The sequence below is a fragment of the Hyperoodon ampullatus genome (assembly GCF_949752795.1).
Source record: "Hyperoodon ampullatus genome assembly, chromosome: 4".
Taxonomy (NCBI): Eukaryota; Metazoa; Chordata; class Mammalia; order Artiodactyla; family Ziphiidae; genus Hyperoodon; species Hyperoodon ampullatus.
Genome location: NC_136917.1, coordinates 42,548,737 through 42,566,779, shown reverse-complemented (window position 1 = coordinate 42,566,779; position 18,043 = coordinate 42,548,737). Strand labels below are relative to the sequence as shown.

The 18,043-nt window shown below is 41.6% G+C and overlaps 1 protein-coding gene and 1 pseudogene across 2 annotated transcripts in view; both read left to right on the top strand.

Annotated features, from left to right (window-relative positions):
* Positions 1 to 1,287: 1,287 nt before the first annotated feature.
* SGCD (sarcoglycan delta) overlaps positions 1,288 to 18,043 on the top strand; it is a gene marked incomplete at both ends in the record, with an annotated part of 382,328 nt that continues 365,572 nt past the window's right edge. Inside the window, one exon of the mRNA XM_079702292.1 lies at positions 1,288 to 1,476. Within this exon, the coding sequence (XP_079558418.1) occupies positions 1,288 to 1,476 (189 nt within the window). The remainder of the gene's footprint in view (positions 1,477 to 18,043) is intronic.
* Positions 10,109 to 10,706, top strand: LOC307051752 (protein lin-28 homolog A-like; annotated as a pseudogene). Its single transcript has one exon. The product of its transcript is annotated as a protein lin-28 homolog A-like (transcript).

The window sequence follows — 18,043 nt, the reverse complement described above, 5'->3', positions numbered from 1 at the left end:
GATGAAAATAAGCAGCGACAGGCCTTATTCCTAGAGAATGCAGTCTGCCTACGTGAGGGCCAAATGAAGTAAAAATCCCAAAATAAAGCTTGTGCAGTCATGTGAATGGAGAAGAGCAGTAGAGGCCATGTTGTCACATGGCTGATGGCAGAGTAGGGATGCTGTGCTCAGAAGATGCTGTGCTAAAGCCCTTGGTACCACATTATGCTGTTTAGTTTTGCAAGTCATCATTCTTCTCAGTGGTCAGTTATTTCCCATTTTGAATGATACGTGTTGGCAGCTTTGTTTGTATTTAATTTTAAAATTTGTTTTGGTTGGAGAATTTTATAGAAGTGATAAGTTTATTTAGATTTGTGTTGGTACCTAATTAGCAGTGCTAGTATAAAGATAATTTGTGTCAACAGCGGGGGTTTGGGAAAGCTTCCTTACTTTAAAGGGGATTCGAATATTACTTAATATTGGCAGATATTTTTTTCTAATTTATCTCACTCTGCTATTATCACTGTTTAACTAGTTTGTTCTCCCCATTAGCCTGCAAGCTGCTGGAAGGCATGTTCACGCCTTACTTGACTTTGAGCCTCTTTTATGTTTATTAAATAAATGTGTTGATAACAATTAGAATTGTCTAACTCATAAGGACTACTTGAAAAGGGTAGTGAGATCTCTGTCAAGGGAAGCATTTAAGCACAGGCTATCACCTTTTGAAGATCCCTGAGTCAAGTGAGGCTTAATCTATGTGCCCATCAGCACCCCTTTGAACTCTGGAATGGAGGGAAGATCAAATTTGTTACTTTTGCCACTAACTTTTTGGCAATACAGAATGATTGCATTTGAGATAATTTTACCTCCCCCCGCCCCCAAATCAGTTGCCTAAGTAGTAGTATTATACCACCATGAAGAACTGCTGGGGTTAATTTATTTTCTCAGGTGAATTCTAAATTTTACCCTGAGGACTTTGAGTGTCTCCCTCACAAAGATGTTGGAATTCTAAGAACCATTTGGAAAATGGCTTCCTACGGATCCCTCTCCTCCTGTGATATATATGTTGCTGTCTCAGTGCATATCATGAGAGATGTCTGCATGAAACGGGAGAGCTCACGCAAGCATCCAGAGGAGCCACTTTTGTCCAGGGGAAACAGATTTTTTTAGAGTTGTCAGGAGGGTGGAAACATATAGACAGCAGTCAGCCATATCTCTTCATCAGTTGATTTTTTCCATTCTTTTTTTTTCCTCTCTCTCTCTGAGCAGTTTAATGTGAGTGCTTCTCTTTCACCTCATTTATTTCAGATGCCTCAGGAACAGTACACCCACCACCGGAGCACCATGCCCAGCTCCGAGGGGCCACAGGTATACAAAGTGGGGATTTATGGCTGGCGGAAAAGATGCCTGTATTTCTTTGTCCTACTCCTGATGATTTTAATACTGGTGAACTTGGCCATGACCATCTGGATTCTCAAAGTCATGAACTTCACAATTGTAAGTAAAACCACATGGTTTTCTTTACCTTTCCTTGGGGGAAGGGAAAGCATGGGGCAAGAAAAAGAAATGTGGGAAGTGATGGCAATTGGATTCAGATAACCTGCAAGCTGGTATCTTGGTGAAAAAACATTGCTGTTCAAGTTACATGTGGGGATTGACTTCTTTTGTATCTCAATTCTTCAGAGGCTGGTAATCCACTTTTGAGGCATTTTCTTTCCTTTATGATCCATCGTGTATGCTTTCCTTCTATTTTGATAACCGTGTTTCTGTAATCTGTAGCTTACAAGTACTTTGAGTAAATAATCCAAGGAGAAAGATGGGATAGAGTCCAAAGTAGTAAGTTTTTCCAAATTTTAGTAGTGATTAAGAAAGTTTTTGTGAGGTAGGGTAAACACAGTAGGTAAACTATGTAGGTAAACTATGTAGGTAGGTAAACATCAGAGTAAAATTAGTCTTTGGGGATTATCTAAGAATTTTCACTGTCTGTTTATACCTGGTAGCTCATTACTATGGTTAATGGAGCATTTCCTCAATTTTCAGGATGGCAGTTCTCTTTCCTACTGCTTGGGTAGAATGGAAACGAGAGTGTAGCCATGTTACATTTTTTTAAAAGAATTTGTGTTTATGCTTCTTTGAAGAATTTCTTGCACATAGGACCACTCTACAGATTGGACATTTACTTGTTGAAGTTCAAATGAAAAGAAAATCCTGGCAAAATGATTTCTGGAGTTATTCTGAGGTTTTTCCCTAGACTTTTCTTGGAGATTATAACAGTACAAATATTATAATTTCTCTTATTAGTGATGGCCTAGTGGGCAGTAATCTGCTGCCCTGAAAACACTTGCCTTTCCTCTTGTGATGGCAGAAGTAAGTAATTACATTGGCAGTAAAAAGAACTCCTGTTTGATAAGGAAACGTGACCATAACACAATTAAGAGTAAGGTTTTCATGTGAAAATTCAAAATAGAATAGAAAATCCAAATATATGCCTTTCCTGAATTATAAAGTTTATTTTTATCCTTAACACCCTCTGCATAGATAGACTTTCTTGCCTTTACTCAGGCCATTTCTTCTTCTTGGGCTGCTTTTCTCCATCTTTTGTGCCTGGTACAACCCCTCCTTCATGCTTCTGTAGCCCCATTTATGTATTTATTATTATACTGATCACTCCAGATAATACTTTTTATGTGTGTTTCCCAGGCAGAGTGAACTTTGAGAATAGCAAGGGCCGCATTTCTTTTCCATGGGCCTCCATTCATCACTCATGGGAGGGGCTATTGGTACTTGACTCCTGAGGATTCTGTAAACCATGGTTAGAAACAATGCATCAGAATGGCTCATTTTTTTTATTGAAGTATGGTTGATTTACAATGTTGTGTTAATTTCTGCAGTAGAGCAAAGAGATTCAGTTATACATATATATATATGTTCTTTTTTATATTCTTTTCCATTGTGGTTTATCACAGGATATGAATACAGTTCCCTATGCTATACAGTAGGACCTTGTTTTGTATCCATTCTATATACATTCTGTATATACTAGTTTGCATCTGCTAACTCCAAACTCCCAATCCATCCGTCCCCGACTCCCTTCCCCTTGACAAACACAAGTCTGTTCTCTATGTCTGCGAGTCTTTTTTGTTTCATAGATAGGTTCATTTCCGTCATATTTTAAACTCCACATGTAAGTGATAATATATGGTATTTGTCTTTCTCTTTCTGACTTCACTTAGTATTATAATCTCTCGGTCCATCTATGTCGCTGCAAATGACATTCTTTCATTCTTTTTTAAGGTTTGGTAGTATTCCATTGTATATATGTACATCTTATTTATCCATTCATCTGTCAGTGGGCATTTAGGTTGTTTCCATGTCTTAGCTATTTTAAATAGTGCTGCTATGAACATAGGGGCACATGTATCTTTTTGAATTATAGTTTTGTCTGGATATATGCCCAGGAGTGGCTGGATCATATGGTGACCCTATTTTTAATTTTTTGCTGGACGTCCATACTGTTCTCCATAGTGTCTTACATTCCCACCAACAGTGTAGGAGGGTTTCCTTTTCTCCACACCCTCTCCAGCATTTATTATTTGTAGGCTTTTTAATGATGGAGAATGGCTCACTTTTTAATACTTGCAGTAAACGCTAGGAAACTAAGCTTCTGTATTGCAGTATTAAGTTTGGAAGATGATACAGGTCAATTTCCATGGGATGGTAGGGATCTAAGATAATATGTTCTAGACTATTGGAGCACGTTAGCTTCTACTTCTGAATGAGAGTAGGTAAACACTTTTTGAACTTGGACTTACTTTATAGTCAAGCAAACTTCAGAGAAGTATTTTAAGCAGCAGAGAGAGAAAGATGTGATCAGATTTGTAGTCTAGATACTTGCTCAGGTGAGGATACAATATAATGGAGAAAGTTTCTCAGAGTTTGGGCCTCTAAAAGGTGTCCTGAGTCTGTCTGGTCTTAAATCCAAGGGACCATAGTTGTCTTTTGTCGATATGCATGTTCTGTGATGTTTTTATCTTGTATTTCAAAAGCTTTAAAGTATAAAACCTTCTGTATTGTAATATAAAATAGGAGAAGACTGAAGTTAGGGCAGTAGAATGGAGAGTAAAGGTTCAAAAAACATTTAAAAGATGGAAGCAACACGCCTCAACTACTGCTTGGATATAAGAGTTGAGGGATTGGAAGACACTCTGGAATACCCCCGGGTTCTGGCTGGTGAGATGGTTGGATGGTAGAACCAAAATAAAACAGGATAGAATTCATTACCTTCCCACTGGAACTTAGCTGGGACTCGTGAATCCCCCTAATTCTCTGTTTGGGGCTCTTTTTGTTATTTTTAGCTAGTTTGGGGTAAAGTTAATTTATAGAACCCGAAAGACTTGAGGGTGGATGTGGTGGAGAATATGAACTCAAACCCTGATAACCATGATATTATACAAATATGGCTTCTCGAGTGTGCTTTATCTGGCAGGCTTAATAGTGAGAGGTCTATGTAAATGTATACTGAGTGACAGTTCACTCTGTTTGGGAGCTTGGGGAGCAATATGATATTAAGGTAATAATCTGTATGAAATAGGGCATTTCCTGTAGTTAACTAAATTGATTGCCAAAGTTGAGAGTTCTTAAAGCTTTACGAAACCAACTACTTACTAAAGTGAGAATAATGCCATGGTTAGCCATAATTGGTGCTTTATATCAGTAATGCTTTTAAGCAAATAGAGCAGAAGTGTCAGAAAATTGGTCTTTCCCTGTACGTTAAAAGCATATTCTCTATCAATTACAGTATAATACACATTCTTTAAGAATTTTAATTCTTTTCCACAAATAGTAATTTACTGATAGTGAAGATCTTGGGAAAGAATGAGGTATTAACCAATGTTACATTGGTGATGGTGGGGTGAACGAACATAGGAAATCAATGTGACAACAGTTAAGCACTTTATGCAAGGATTGTCAATAGGAAACGGTGATTATTTTGTACACCTGGAATGTTTGATAGTTTGGCATTTGGAAAAGCTCACACTGTAATCAAACCCTCTGAGTAATGACAAACCAAGGCAGTGACGTCATCTGAAAGTGTTTCTGAGGACTTGGCAATTTATCCCAGATTAGACATCCAGAATTTTCTTTTCTGTCAGACTTGCATTTTCTGCCATCCCCAGGGGTATATGCTGGAAGAGTCCTTACATTATAACAATCTGGAAAAACATCCAACCAAGTTTTCTTTGTCCCAAATGTAAATCAGAAGAAAAATGAATTTTCTCTCCTGTGCTTTTAGCAGATTATTATGGTGTTCATTATTAAGCAGGACAGCATTATTCTCTCCTACTCTTCTCTATTATTTTTCCCTACTTGAAGGAGTGTTTGGTTTACCTACGTTATAAACACCCGTAGGTTAACCTGTCCTAGTTTATCACACACTGTACTTTACAAAAGGACTAGAAATTATTAAGTGTGTTCTGTGCCAGTCACTGTGCTTGGCAGTTAAAAAATCTCTCTTTTAATTTTCCAAACAACTCTACAAATTAGGTATTATAATCTCCATTTTAGTAGAATAAAACCCAAGGCTCAGAGAAGTTGAGTGACTTCCTAGAAGACAGAGCTAGTAAGTAAAAGAACGGGTGCTTGACTTCAAAGCCCATCCCTTTCCACCATACTTTACCTGCTCCTGCTAACTGCTACAATGACCTGGCTTTTCAACAAAACTCTGAAGCTGCCAGAATGGTTCATCATCTTTGTTACCCACCCTGTGCCCTCTGATCACACATTTCCCTCCCAGCCGAGACGTCCACTGACATTTCCCGCCTGGAGTAGTTTACAGTAGTTCTGGCTGTTCAGTCCTTAACTCAGTTCTCTTTGCACTACAGCCGATGACCCTCTCCCTTCACTGCCTTCACCTTTTGTTTTAGCCCCTTGTTATGTTTATGTAAACATTTAATATAAACTTAATAATACTATCTGTGGCATAGGTTGGTGTGTAGACTCCATGAGTTAATGCATGTTAAGCATGTACGTATAGCAGCCACTCACCCATAGGAAGAGTCTGTGCTGGCAACAGAAAGTTATGGGAGACCCCATACCACATGGCAGTGGTTAGGGGCTCAGACTCTGGACGCATGCTCCAGGTACACATCTTGGTTCTGCTACTTACTTTGGCAAATTTCACAACCTCTCTGTGCTGCAATATACTGGGAGTAATAGCAATACCTACCTGTTCATAGGATTGTTATGAAGAATAAATGAGGTGATGCATGTAAAGTGCTTAGAAATGGAGCTTGGTGCACAGTAAGTGCCTTATGTTAGTGTTTGCCATTATCATCATCATCATCATCATCACCATCATCATCATCATCACCATCACCATCACCATCATCATTTACTGAAGGCTCATTTTGCACCAGACTCTATGCCATAGCAACTTATAAGTGTAATCTAACTTAATCCTTATGTGGCTAGGTATTATCATGATACCAACTTCACAGGGAGGAGAGAGGCTCAATAACTGGATCTGGGATCACAAAGCTAAAAAAGTGGCAGAGTAGGGATTTGAATCCAAGCAGTCTGCATGTGAAGCCTGGTTTATTAATCTGTGTGACATATCGTTGGGCAGTGCAGAAAGCCCTAGCGCAAGTGTCAAGGAACTGGACACGTATGGGCCATGAACTACATCCCCTTTTCCCTCTGGGGCTCAGTAAAGAAATGAATGCATTGAAGCAGGTGTCCTTGAGGACTGCAAGGCATCTTCCTGTTTGAACACTACAGTTTTGTCTTTTGAACTTCGCCTTGACCATGTGAGATCTCACTCTCTAGAGGGCTGATGCTTCTGACAAAGCATTCCAGCAGCCCAATCCAGATAACTTGGCCTCAAAGACCTCCCCAAATACTGCAGTACTGATCGTCTACACTATCATTTAGCACAAGTGGTTACTGAGTGGAAAAACTGAAAAGGCTTGGGGATTTTCAATAGGTGGCATGATCTCTTAGTCCAGTGAGTGTGAAATTATTCATCATGAGATGAAGTAGAAACCTAAGGAGTCACCTCCTCACACATCCTTATTTTGCAGATGATTGAACCAAAGTAGATGCGAGGTTGCCTGACCCAGCTTCCGCACTCCAGCCATGCCGGGAACTTATCAGGAGCAGGGATTACATTCTATTCATCTTTGTAGGCATGACCCAGTGCCTGGTATGCAGTTGGCTTTCAATATGTGTTTGTGAATTGTCAAACACATTTGACAGTTTTGTGCAGACCATATTCATGAGATGATGGATGTCAAGTACTTGGTCAGTGCTGGGCACATGATAGGTCCTTGATAAATTATAACTAGCTATACCTGTGTTTAATAGATCCCCTAACTTCTCTTTCTCTTGCCATTCATGAAAATTACAAAATTCAAACCACTGTATTTGTGATTATTTAAGAAATGAATGTCCACTTGTTTAATAAAAACTTGTACAGAATTTTTTAATTTTCCTGTATAATCCCCATAAAAACCCTATGAGGTAGGTACCACTGTTACCCATATTTTACAGATGGGGTGTAGGAGGCTCCACGAAGTGCAGTAACTTGTCCAAGGTCACGCCGTTAAGTGAGTGATGAAGCTGGGATAGGGTCGCAGGGAGTCCCTCTCTTGAGCCCACGCTCTTAATCAGTACACTGTGTTGCCCATTTTCCAAGTGCTATTTTTCATGAAGACAAATTGAATTTGTTCAGTGCAATGTCTAAAACATGATTTATTTACCCTAAAGTAAGATAAAGATCCATTGAGGGTCAGAGGAAGGCATTCTAATATTTGTAAATTGGACACATTGTAAAACAGTAAAAGCCAGGGAGAATGGGCAGTGTGTTCCATAACTCAGAACACTAATACATCATCTGTTTGCAGAAGGCTCGAGGAACCGTTACCCAGTCAAAGTAACTCAAGTAGAGGTGAGTGAGGATACACATGCAGAGGGAACAGGAAAGGGGGTCTCCTGGGTGCATGAGTGGACCTCACAGCCTCACTGTCAGGAACCAAGGGCAGCTCTGGGGATGCCCACCTTCTGGCTTTCCTGGACCACGTGGCCTTGGTCTTGCCCTAGAACATTTGTTTCTGTTGGCAGACCAGGATCCCTCTACCTTTGTGGTGCTACCAGTTACCTCCTGTGTTTATTCAGGTTTCCTGCTTCCTTGCATCTTCAACATGCATGTGCCTTTGACCTTTTCTCTGTAATGACTTTCCCCTTCAGCTCCCACCTCTACCTGCCCCTGTCTGTTGTTACCCAGGTGAAATCCCAGAGAGGGAACTGCACTGGCTCAGCAGATTGTGCACACCACATTGTACTTGCTTATATGTCATGTGAGATGCCTTATCAGCTGTGACCTGAGTGGGCAAAGTCATGGAGTCAGAGTCCTGTTCGTTGAGCAGCCAGGCCAGAACTTCCCTCCCACTAGGTCAGAAATTCACTTGAAAATCATACCTGCACTTGATCTTTGATAAACATTGCCCTTTTTAAGCTTTTCTCTTATTTCTTATGTTTTCTCAGAAGTCCTCCCAGGTTAAGGTGAAGACTCCCTCTTTTGTATTTGCTGTACCTGGTGTCCTGCAGCTGGGGGGGCGGGGGCATGTGCAGTATGGTGTTATTTTATTTTCCTGTCTGTTTCCCCTACAGGGACTGTAACCTTAAACTATTCAGTTTTATATCCACAGCTTTAAATATGTTGCTTAGCATGTAGTAGATATTTAGAATATTTATTGAATAAATGAATGGGAAAAAATTATGAATAGCCCGTCACTTTAAATTAAAGTGTGTAAAGATGGGTTAATAGAGCTTTATATGGCTTTTAAAATGAAGTATTAGTTGATTTATTAATGTAGACAGATCATAAATAAGATGAGTGCTTAAATTTGATTATGAAAAGGTATTTTTAATACAGACACTCCTTCCTATGTATCGACTGCCTGCTATATTTTAATTACATGAGTCAGGAGTGTGAAATAGAAGAGAAGCAGGAGACATCATCCTAGTTAATATACAGACTTGCTCAGCAAATGGGAGAAAATGATATTATTGGCTTTAGTTATACTTTTCACTCAACACTGTTAATGAATATATTGTGTGTGTGAGTAGCATTTGCTTCAGCTCGGATGCCAGCGTCACTTGGAAAGGCTTTTCGTATTGAGAACACTGTGCTTCCATCTCTCAGTGCTGTCTCTGACAGTCACTTTTTCATCCATTAGCTCAAATTCATCAAACTGAAAAATGGCCAAAAATGTTATTTTTTAAGGCGGCATGAACATTGTAATGCAGAAAAACAAAGGACAGAAATCCACTCTGTTCCATGAATAGTCCTGGGATACAGCTCTGTCATGTCCTGTTTCGTTTGAAGCTTACTGTGTTTTATACCTTTTGCAAGAATGCAAATCCTCAAGGATGATTTTGGTCCTTATAATTGCTGCAAAATGCTATGAACCAAGCTTGTTACAAATTTGTACAATTTATTGGGCACATTTGCTGCAATTCAATTGGTATTTCTTAAGCACACTGCGCAGTACGCTGGTTTGTCTGGTCATTAAAGATTATAATAAAGAAAATCCTCTACTTTAATAGATCATAATTTAGTAGGAAGAAAAAACAATACATTCCCCCAAGTGACAAATCTTTTAAGGGAGTGTGAAAGAAGAAATTAGCTAAAGCTAAAAGGCCCTAGAAGACTCCTTGGGTTGAGTCTTAAAGGATGGAGAAACCCTTTTGAGTGGTGGCTGTAGCCTGGAAGCATGGGTGTTAAACTCTGATGGGATGCCTCAGACACTGTGGTTCCAGTGTTGAGAGCCCGGCCTCTGGAGAGAAAGGACAGGGTGGGGAAGGAGGAGAGTGGGGGGCTGATGCTAGTCGAGTTCAACAGGATGCAAATTGTAGACACTCTTGAGAGGTCACACTGGGAAACTTGAGTGCCAATTATAAATAAATCACTATGCAACATTAGCCTATTTGGATAATATTCATGACCTTTCCCACTTACTATCCTTTTCATACACTCAAAATTCAGTTTTTGCCCTTTGCCTCCGGACTTCTCTGGGGCCAGCAGCCCGCTGACCAGGGGCCCGGGGCCACGCGGGCTCAGCCGACTACCATGAGCTCTGTGTCAAACCAGCAGTTTGCAGGTGACCGGATGAGGCGCAGGAGGACGCGGCCCGGGCAGCTGAGGAGCCGCAGCTGCTGCACGGAGCCGGCATCTGCAAGTGGTTCAACTTGCACATGGGATTTGGCTTCCTGTCCATGACTGCCCGCGCGGGGGTCGCACTCGAGCCCCCTGTGGATGTCTTTGTGTACCAGAGTAAGCTGCACATGGAGGGCTTCCGGAGCCTGAAGGAGGGTGAGGCCGTGGAGTTCACCTTTAAGAAGTCTGCCAAGGGCCTGGAATCTATCTGAGTCACCAGCCCTGGTGGGATGTTCTGTACTGGGAACAAGAGGCGGCCCAAAGGGAAGAACATGCAGAAACGCAGATCAAAAGGAGATAGCTGCTACAACTGTGGAGGTCTAGGCCATCATGCCAAGGAATGCAAACAGCCACCCCAGCCCAGAGAGTGCCACTTCTGCCAGAGCATCAACCATATGGTAGCCTCATGTCCCCTGAAGCCCCAGCGAGCTCCCAGGGAAAGCCAGCCTACTTTCAGGAGGAGGAAGAAGAGATCCATAGCCCTGCCATGCTCCCAGAGGCCCAGAATTGAGCCACAGTGGGTGGGGGCTATCCGTTCGTGATGAGAATGTTTTGAGGAACAGGTATCAATCGTCAGAGTGGAGAAAGCGGGGACAGTGTGGGTAGGGGGCAGCTGGCACTGCCATATATCTCAGGCCGGGATCTACAGTGTCACCCCCTCTTCCCTCTTGGTGGGGGGAAGGGGTGAGGCAAAGAAACCCCAATCATGCTCTGTCCAAATGCACGTGAGGGCTTTGGGGGGTAACTCTTCCTGCATGCTTTATCTGAGTCTCTACCCCCAGAATCTCCAGCTTTTGAAAGTGGCCTGGATAGGGAAGTTGTTTTACTCTTCAAGAAGGATATGGAAGAATATTTCCCATGCCAGAGTGAAAAGATTAAGCATGAGACCAGATTGATGGACCCAAACCCACAAGCCACTGCATTCTGTGGGAGGAAATATCTCAGGGGTAAGGCAGGGTTTTCCGCATCCTGTCTCCTCATAACCCCCTCCTGGGATAGAGTGCTGACCACTGTCCCAAGCAGTGGGCTGTGATGATCGGCAGAAGGGGTGGTTGAGGGAACAGCTGCAGACCTGCTGCTTCTAAGCCCACTCCCACCCCATTCTGGGCCAATGCAATTTTATTTATTTGCTCCCTTGGATGACTGTACCTTGGGTCCCACTTTCTCCAGGATGCCAACTGCACTAGCTGTGAGTGAATGACGTATCTTGTGCATTTTAACTTTTTTTTTCATAATAGAAATATTCTGGTTTTGTATTTTTGTGTATTTTAATCTAATTTAATGAGTGCCCTCATTCCTGCACTGTGTTCTCAGGTACATGAGCAATCTCAGGGATAATTCGGCAGCAGCTCCGGGTCTGCACAGCAGAAATACTTTCTGTTGCTGTATCACCAGAGAGAACAACTATTTGGAGCATATAGCCTATTGAACTACCTCATTTTTGCCAACTAGAGCTGACTTTTCTGCCACAGTGTCCTCTTGAAACCCCTCCATCTTCAGTGTTTCATGGGAGACTAGGTTTTAACTGGGTTGCCTCATGACTTGGTCTCCTTCTACTGAAAGATTGAAAGTTGGTCTGAACAGGAAAAGGTGGTACAGAGAGGTTAGGAGAGGCTGGACCAGGTAAAAGGTGCAGAGAGGGGAAGCCAAGGTTAGGCAGAGGTCATCTGTATGTGTGATAAAGGATTCCTGTTCCAGACCTCTAATCCCAGGGCACAGGACTCACTTTACATACCAGATCCATCCTTCACTGGATTGGGCTTAGGCCTACCATACACAACAGGGTATATTGTGTATGTTTTTGTAAAAACTGTGAGCTGGTAAGGACAGGTTTTAAGAACGATTCCTCTGTACTCATCTTGAGCTGCCCAGGGATGGATATATGAAGGAAGGACAAGATCTTTAATCTTTAACAATTCTGGGCTTTTTCTCCTTGGCTTTCAGAGAGACCATCAGCGATGGCTTCTTTGTGGTTCCCAGAGCCAGTGTCCTGCCCTGCTGCAGCAGTGATTAGTGTCATGGTAGCTAAAGGAGAAAAGGGGGTGCCGTTTACATGCTGTGAGATCACTGCAAACCTACCTCACTGTGTTGTAATGGGGCAAATGCAATAGAACGCATTGGGTGATGTGTGTCTGATACTGGGTTCTTGTCTCCCCCAATTGCTACCCCCCCTCTAGTTATTGTATTTGTCTGGGCTTCGTAGGACTTCACAAGTAGCTGATTTGGTGATTGCTAGGTGGCCTAGTTCGTGTAAATATAATGTGTTGGTCTCTGCGTGTTCTTTTGAGGTTTTATTGTTTACAAACTTCTTTTTATATTGAGAAAAATAGCCAAAGCATCTTTGACAAAGCATCTACACCAGCCAAAAAGATCTGAAACATAAGCTTAGGGGCTCCCCTTCTTGAAGTGGGAGGTCTTGAACCACACTTTCTTTTGTGTTCCCCTTCCCCTGTTTCCTATTTGAAACAAGATCTTCTGTCCTAAAAACTGGATTCCTACCCCCTCTCCTTTACCCCTTTGTACCCCCCCAAAATAGTCCATATACCTATACATTTAATTTGTGGGGTGTCTGTGATTAAATGACTTGTGCAAAAATCCTGAAGAAGCTCAGAACTCTCCATCCCTTGTTCCCAGTCTCCTGAGCCATGATGTGATTCATGCCAAACAGACTGCTGTCTTTGGATAGATTAAAACCTTGATTTGATTCATGCCAAACAGACTGCTGTCTTTGGATGGATTAAAACCTACTTTAATCTCCAATCCTAGGGTAGAGAGGAGCAATGAAGGGGCCTTCCATGTAGAAAGTGGGGTTGGGAGACCATGAAAGGAAAGATGAATGTATAGGCAAGTCACTCAGGAACTTATATGCAGGTGCAAGAAACTTGAGTTGAAGTGGCCACAAGATTGTTTAATAGGAGATGGACGAATGTAATTCCATGTTTACTACTAGAAACCAAAGCTTTGTGTGAAATCTTGAATTTATGGAGAAGGAGGGAGGGTAGAAAAGCATGTACCTTTCCCTCATCCCTTCCCCTCATTACTGAACTGCAGGAGACTGAGCCCCCTTGGGCTTTGGCGACCCCATCTGGGCAGTGTTTATTTGATGGTTGATTTTGCTGTGCCAGGTAGTTCCTTTCCCATTTGCTATCATTTTGTAACACACATGCTGACCCTTTTCCCTTCCCTTCTTTTCCTTGGGAAAATACAATGAATGAAGACATATTGGTACTGAAAAAAAATTCATTTTTTTCCTGTGATTCTAAAATTGAGAAAAATAATGTCAGAAAATCTCCCTGAAAGTATTTCTGTCTTTTTCCATCACACATAGCTGCTCACACATGGAATTTTTAGGTATTTTGGGTCATGCAGCTGTGAACTCTGAATGGCTCTCAGAAATCGGAAGTTGTGACCACATCTTGGGGATTTCTGCACTCTTACTGAGGCATTAAGCAATCACAGGAGAGAATTTCTGAACCCTAAGAGGCATATTACCACTGTGAATTTAAGGATCAGTCCTTCCACAGCAGACAGGACCTTATTCAGACTGTAGAAAGAGACACAGTCATGAATATGAAGTTTCAAGTCAGTTGGGTTGCCTGTGTCACTAGTTAGAATTTCTAAGTTCAGAGTGGCTTTGTAAATACTTTGTCTAGAACTGACTGCCTAATATGGTATTAAAATTAAGTCACATGAAAAATTCAGTTCCTGAGTCACACGAGCCATGTCGCACACAGTCAATAGCTACATGGGGTTAGTAGCCACCATCATCATCAGAGCAGATAGAAAACATTTCCACCATTGCAGAAAGGTCTTTGTTACAAAACAGGTCTAGAATCCGCAAGCCTACCTCTTAAGATAGGTCTTGGAGAGCATGCAACGTCAACATGGACAGAGAAGTTTTTCATTTCCCTCTGTACAACAATGTGTGCCTTTTCTTTCCATGCCCTGGACAGTTTTTAAGACCTGGAGCCATAGGCTTAAGGTGGGAAAAACCACCTTAAAAACCTCAAGGCCCAAAAAAACCCTCAGTTTAACAGAAAGGTTCTCATAATCTGATGAACAGATGGCCGCAAGTAACTACATTTCTAGCAGCTTTGTTCCTTTTCCTCATACCCGTTCTCTTCCTCCTCTCCTCTTTTCAGTATTTCTCCTTGGGTAGGTAGTGAGGCTGTGATAGATTTTTCATCTTCCCAGTGAGAAGCAAGGTGGACCTTTGATGGGTGAAGAGTTGTATTGAGCGGGGAGGGTCAGGGACCGCTTCTGAGCCTTATTCTTCAAACCTGTAAAATATGCAGTTGGACCAAATGATGCTCTACAAATGGTCCTCTACAGCTTATATAGTTTCTAATTAAGGGATCCTCCTATACTCTTAGGCTCAGAATGAGAGACTGAGTCGCTTTTTCCTCTAAAAGTGTGGAAATGAGAGACTGAGAGACTGAGTCGCTTTTTCCTCTACTTAATCTCTACTTTTTTTTTTCCCTGTCTCTAGCTTAAATAATAATGTTTAATTCTCATTTCGTGAGTTTCTTTATCTTCTGGTCTTTACTATTCTTGGGTTCTCCTAACCACTGGATTCAACTCAAGGGGCATAGTTTTTCATTTCTATAATCCATGGTCACTTCTAGAGACTCTATGGAGAAGATGACATTGGAAATGGACCTTAAGGATGGTTAAGATTCTAATGAGCAAAGATGGAGTGAATGCAGGTTGACTTTTCTGTTTTCAAGATCCCCCAAATCTGCAGGGTTCCTGGGCTGCCAGGAAATGACCTTATTTATCACCTATAAGGTTTACCTTGTAAACCATAGAACAGATATCTGACCAGTTTCCTGTGTACTTATGTGTGCCCACACTATATTTAGTTAGACAAAAATCGAAGATGCTAAATACCAGGAAGTATATCTCGTGTGCTGTTTTTTTACTTTCTCATCTTAACCCATTCAATTATTTAATGAGTAATTAGTCTCATTATCTATTGCTATGCAGCAAACCACCCCAAAACTTAGCAGCTAAATATAACAGTAATAATTTATTTTGCTCAGGACTCTTCAGTTGGGGCAGAGCTCAGTGGAAATGGCTTCCCTCTGCCCCCATGATGTCTGGCACCTGAGCTAGGGAGACTCCAAGGCTGGGGTTGACTCAACAGCTGGGGCTAGAATCATCTAGAGGCTTGCTTACTTCTGTGTGGGCAGTTGATGCTGTCTGTGAACTGTGACCTCTGCAGGCCACAACACCTACACGTGGCTTCTCCATGTGGGCTAATGTGGGCTTCCTGTCCTCATGGTAGCTGGGTTCCAGGATGCATGTTCCACTTAAATGAGGTAGAAGTGCCTAATGCTGTTATGACCTAGACCCAGAAGTCAGGTAGCATCACTCCTACATCACTCTGTTAGTGAAGGCAGACACAAAATCCTGTCTAGATTCAGGGGGAAGACACACAGAATCCCCTCTACATGGGGGAGTTGCAAGGTTCTACAGGAGCTTGTAGGATGGGAGATTGTTGTGGGTTGAATGGTGGCCCCCAAAAGATAAGTCTTCAGCTTGATCCTTCTTTGGCCTTCTTTCGCCTTCACTAGGTTAAGGATCTTGAGATGAGGATATCATCCTGGATTATTTAGGCAGACCCTAAATCCAATGACAGGTGTCTTTATAAGAGTCAGGCAGAGAAATATTTGACATAGACAGAAGAGGAGCAGGCAATATGACCACAGAGGCAGAGGTTGGAGTGATGCGGCCATGAGGAATGCCCACAGCCTCTGGAAGATGGAAAAGGCAAAGAAGGAATTCCCCTCTAGAGCCTCCAGAGGGAGTGGAGCCCAGCTGACACCTTGATTTCAGACTTCTGGCATCCAGAAATGTGAGAGAATGAATTTCTTTTGTTTTAAGCTATCAGTTTGTGGTAACTTGTATGGTGGCTTCTGGAAACGAATGCAGAGATAGGGTTCTGGCCATCGTTGGAAAGTACAGATGGTCCCCAACTTAGGATGGTTTGAATTACGATTTTTCAAGTTTATGATGTTGCAAGAGTGATGTGGACGCAGTAGATCCAGTTTTTAATTTTGAGCCTTTCCTAGGCTAGAGGTGTGTGGTACGGTCCTGTCTGGTAACACTGACCTGCAGCTTACAGCTCCCAGTCAACCATGCCATCACAAGGGTGAACACCCTATATACACTTGCACCCATTCTGTTTTTCACTTTTAGTGCAGTATCCAATAAATTACATGAGATATTCCATACTCTATTATAAAACAGGTTTTGTGTTAGATGAGTGTGCCCCACTGTAGGCTAGTGTAAGTGTTCCGAACACATTTAAGTTTGGCGAGGCTAAGCTGTGATATTTGGTAGCTTAGGTGTATTAAATGCATTTTCGACTTAAGATATTTTCACCAGATGGTGAGGTTTTTGGAATGTGACCCTATTGTAAGTTGAGGAAGATCTGTACTCTCTGCCACACCACCACCACCAACAACAACAACAACAACTGCTACTGACCATGCACACACCACACGTACTGAGCGCAGTGCTGAGTGCCTACCTGAGTTCTCTCTTCTTTCCTCACAGTGACCCTGCGAGGAAGGGTGCTATTATCTCCCATTTAGCTATGAGGAAACTAAAGCCCAGAGCTTGATTAACCTCCCCAACTTCTTCAGCTAGTAAGTAATAGGGTTAATATATAGTTTTTATGTCTGTATACATACTACGTATACAAGGACATATTACGTGTACATATATATGCATGTGTACAAATATGTCAAACTCGAAGATTTATGCTTTTAACTTTATTCAGAAATGTTTACTGTCAAAAAGTAAAATAAATGTGTCATAACCAGTAAGGTATTTACTTGCAGAATTTTCAGTGGCACTGATGGTCATTGTGTAACTAGGAATAACAAGGAGTGGACATTTTAAAGCTACTTCAGTACTGGTTCAGTCATTGACTACTTCAAGCAGTTTTAGTTTCTTGAATACTTTAAGGAGTCACACTAACCACAGAACCAGCACCTGTGTTGTAAGAATCATGGTTTGGTTGCCTTTTGAATTACTTTTCTGCCTTTACTAAGCCACGTGTGAATCATCTAACTAAATAAGGAGTTGCTTTGATAAATAAGGATTTCAAGAATAGGAAAAAAAAATCCTCAGTAGGATCATAGCCTTTCTATATTTAATAGAGAAACCTTCTAACTGGAATGCTTGTAGTATACATAAAAGTACGCATATTAGTCAGCTTTTAATTATCGGTCAGCTTTATTAAGAGGAAAACTTCTTAGCATCTCCTAGCAATTGATTTGCTAATAGTAGATGCTCTGTGTTTATTGTTACAGGAGGAGTTAGTGAGTGGAACTTGGGGTCCGTTTAAGCCTTTTTCAGTGGAAAACAATACAGTGTAGAGCACTGAGTCATTTACTAGCCACTTACTAAGAACCTAACGTGAGCAGACCCTGTGATGGAGCCCTGATGTGTGGTTCCCTCCACAAAATCTAACAATTAAAAAGCCATAAAATCATTATCATCACCATGTGGGCATAATCATCACTTAATTTCAACAAGCATTTTTTAGGTGCTTACGACTTACCGAGAGACACAATAAAAGAAAAAAGAACTTCATTCTGTCCTCGTAACATCCCTTAGGTTTGTAAACGTTCTTGGCACCTTAGAAAGTTGGTTCACATCTACTGCATCTTGTGGTTCTCTACAAGCATCCCCATGGGAAAGATATGGCAGGGATAATTTAATTTTACACTTTTGACTGAAGGGGCAGCTGGGGATCGGTGATCTGTTTAAGGTCTCATGCCTAATAAGTACTACAGTCAACGTCCCATTTTAGAAAAAATAAGAATGAACGGTGAG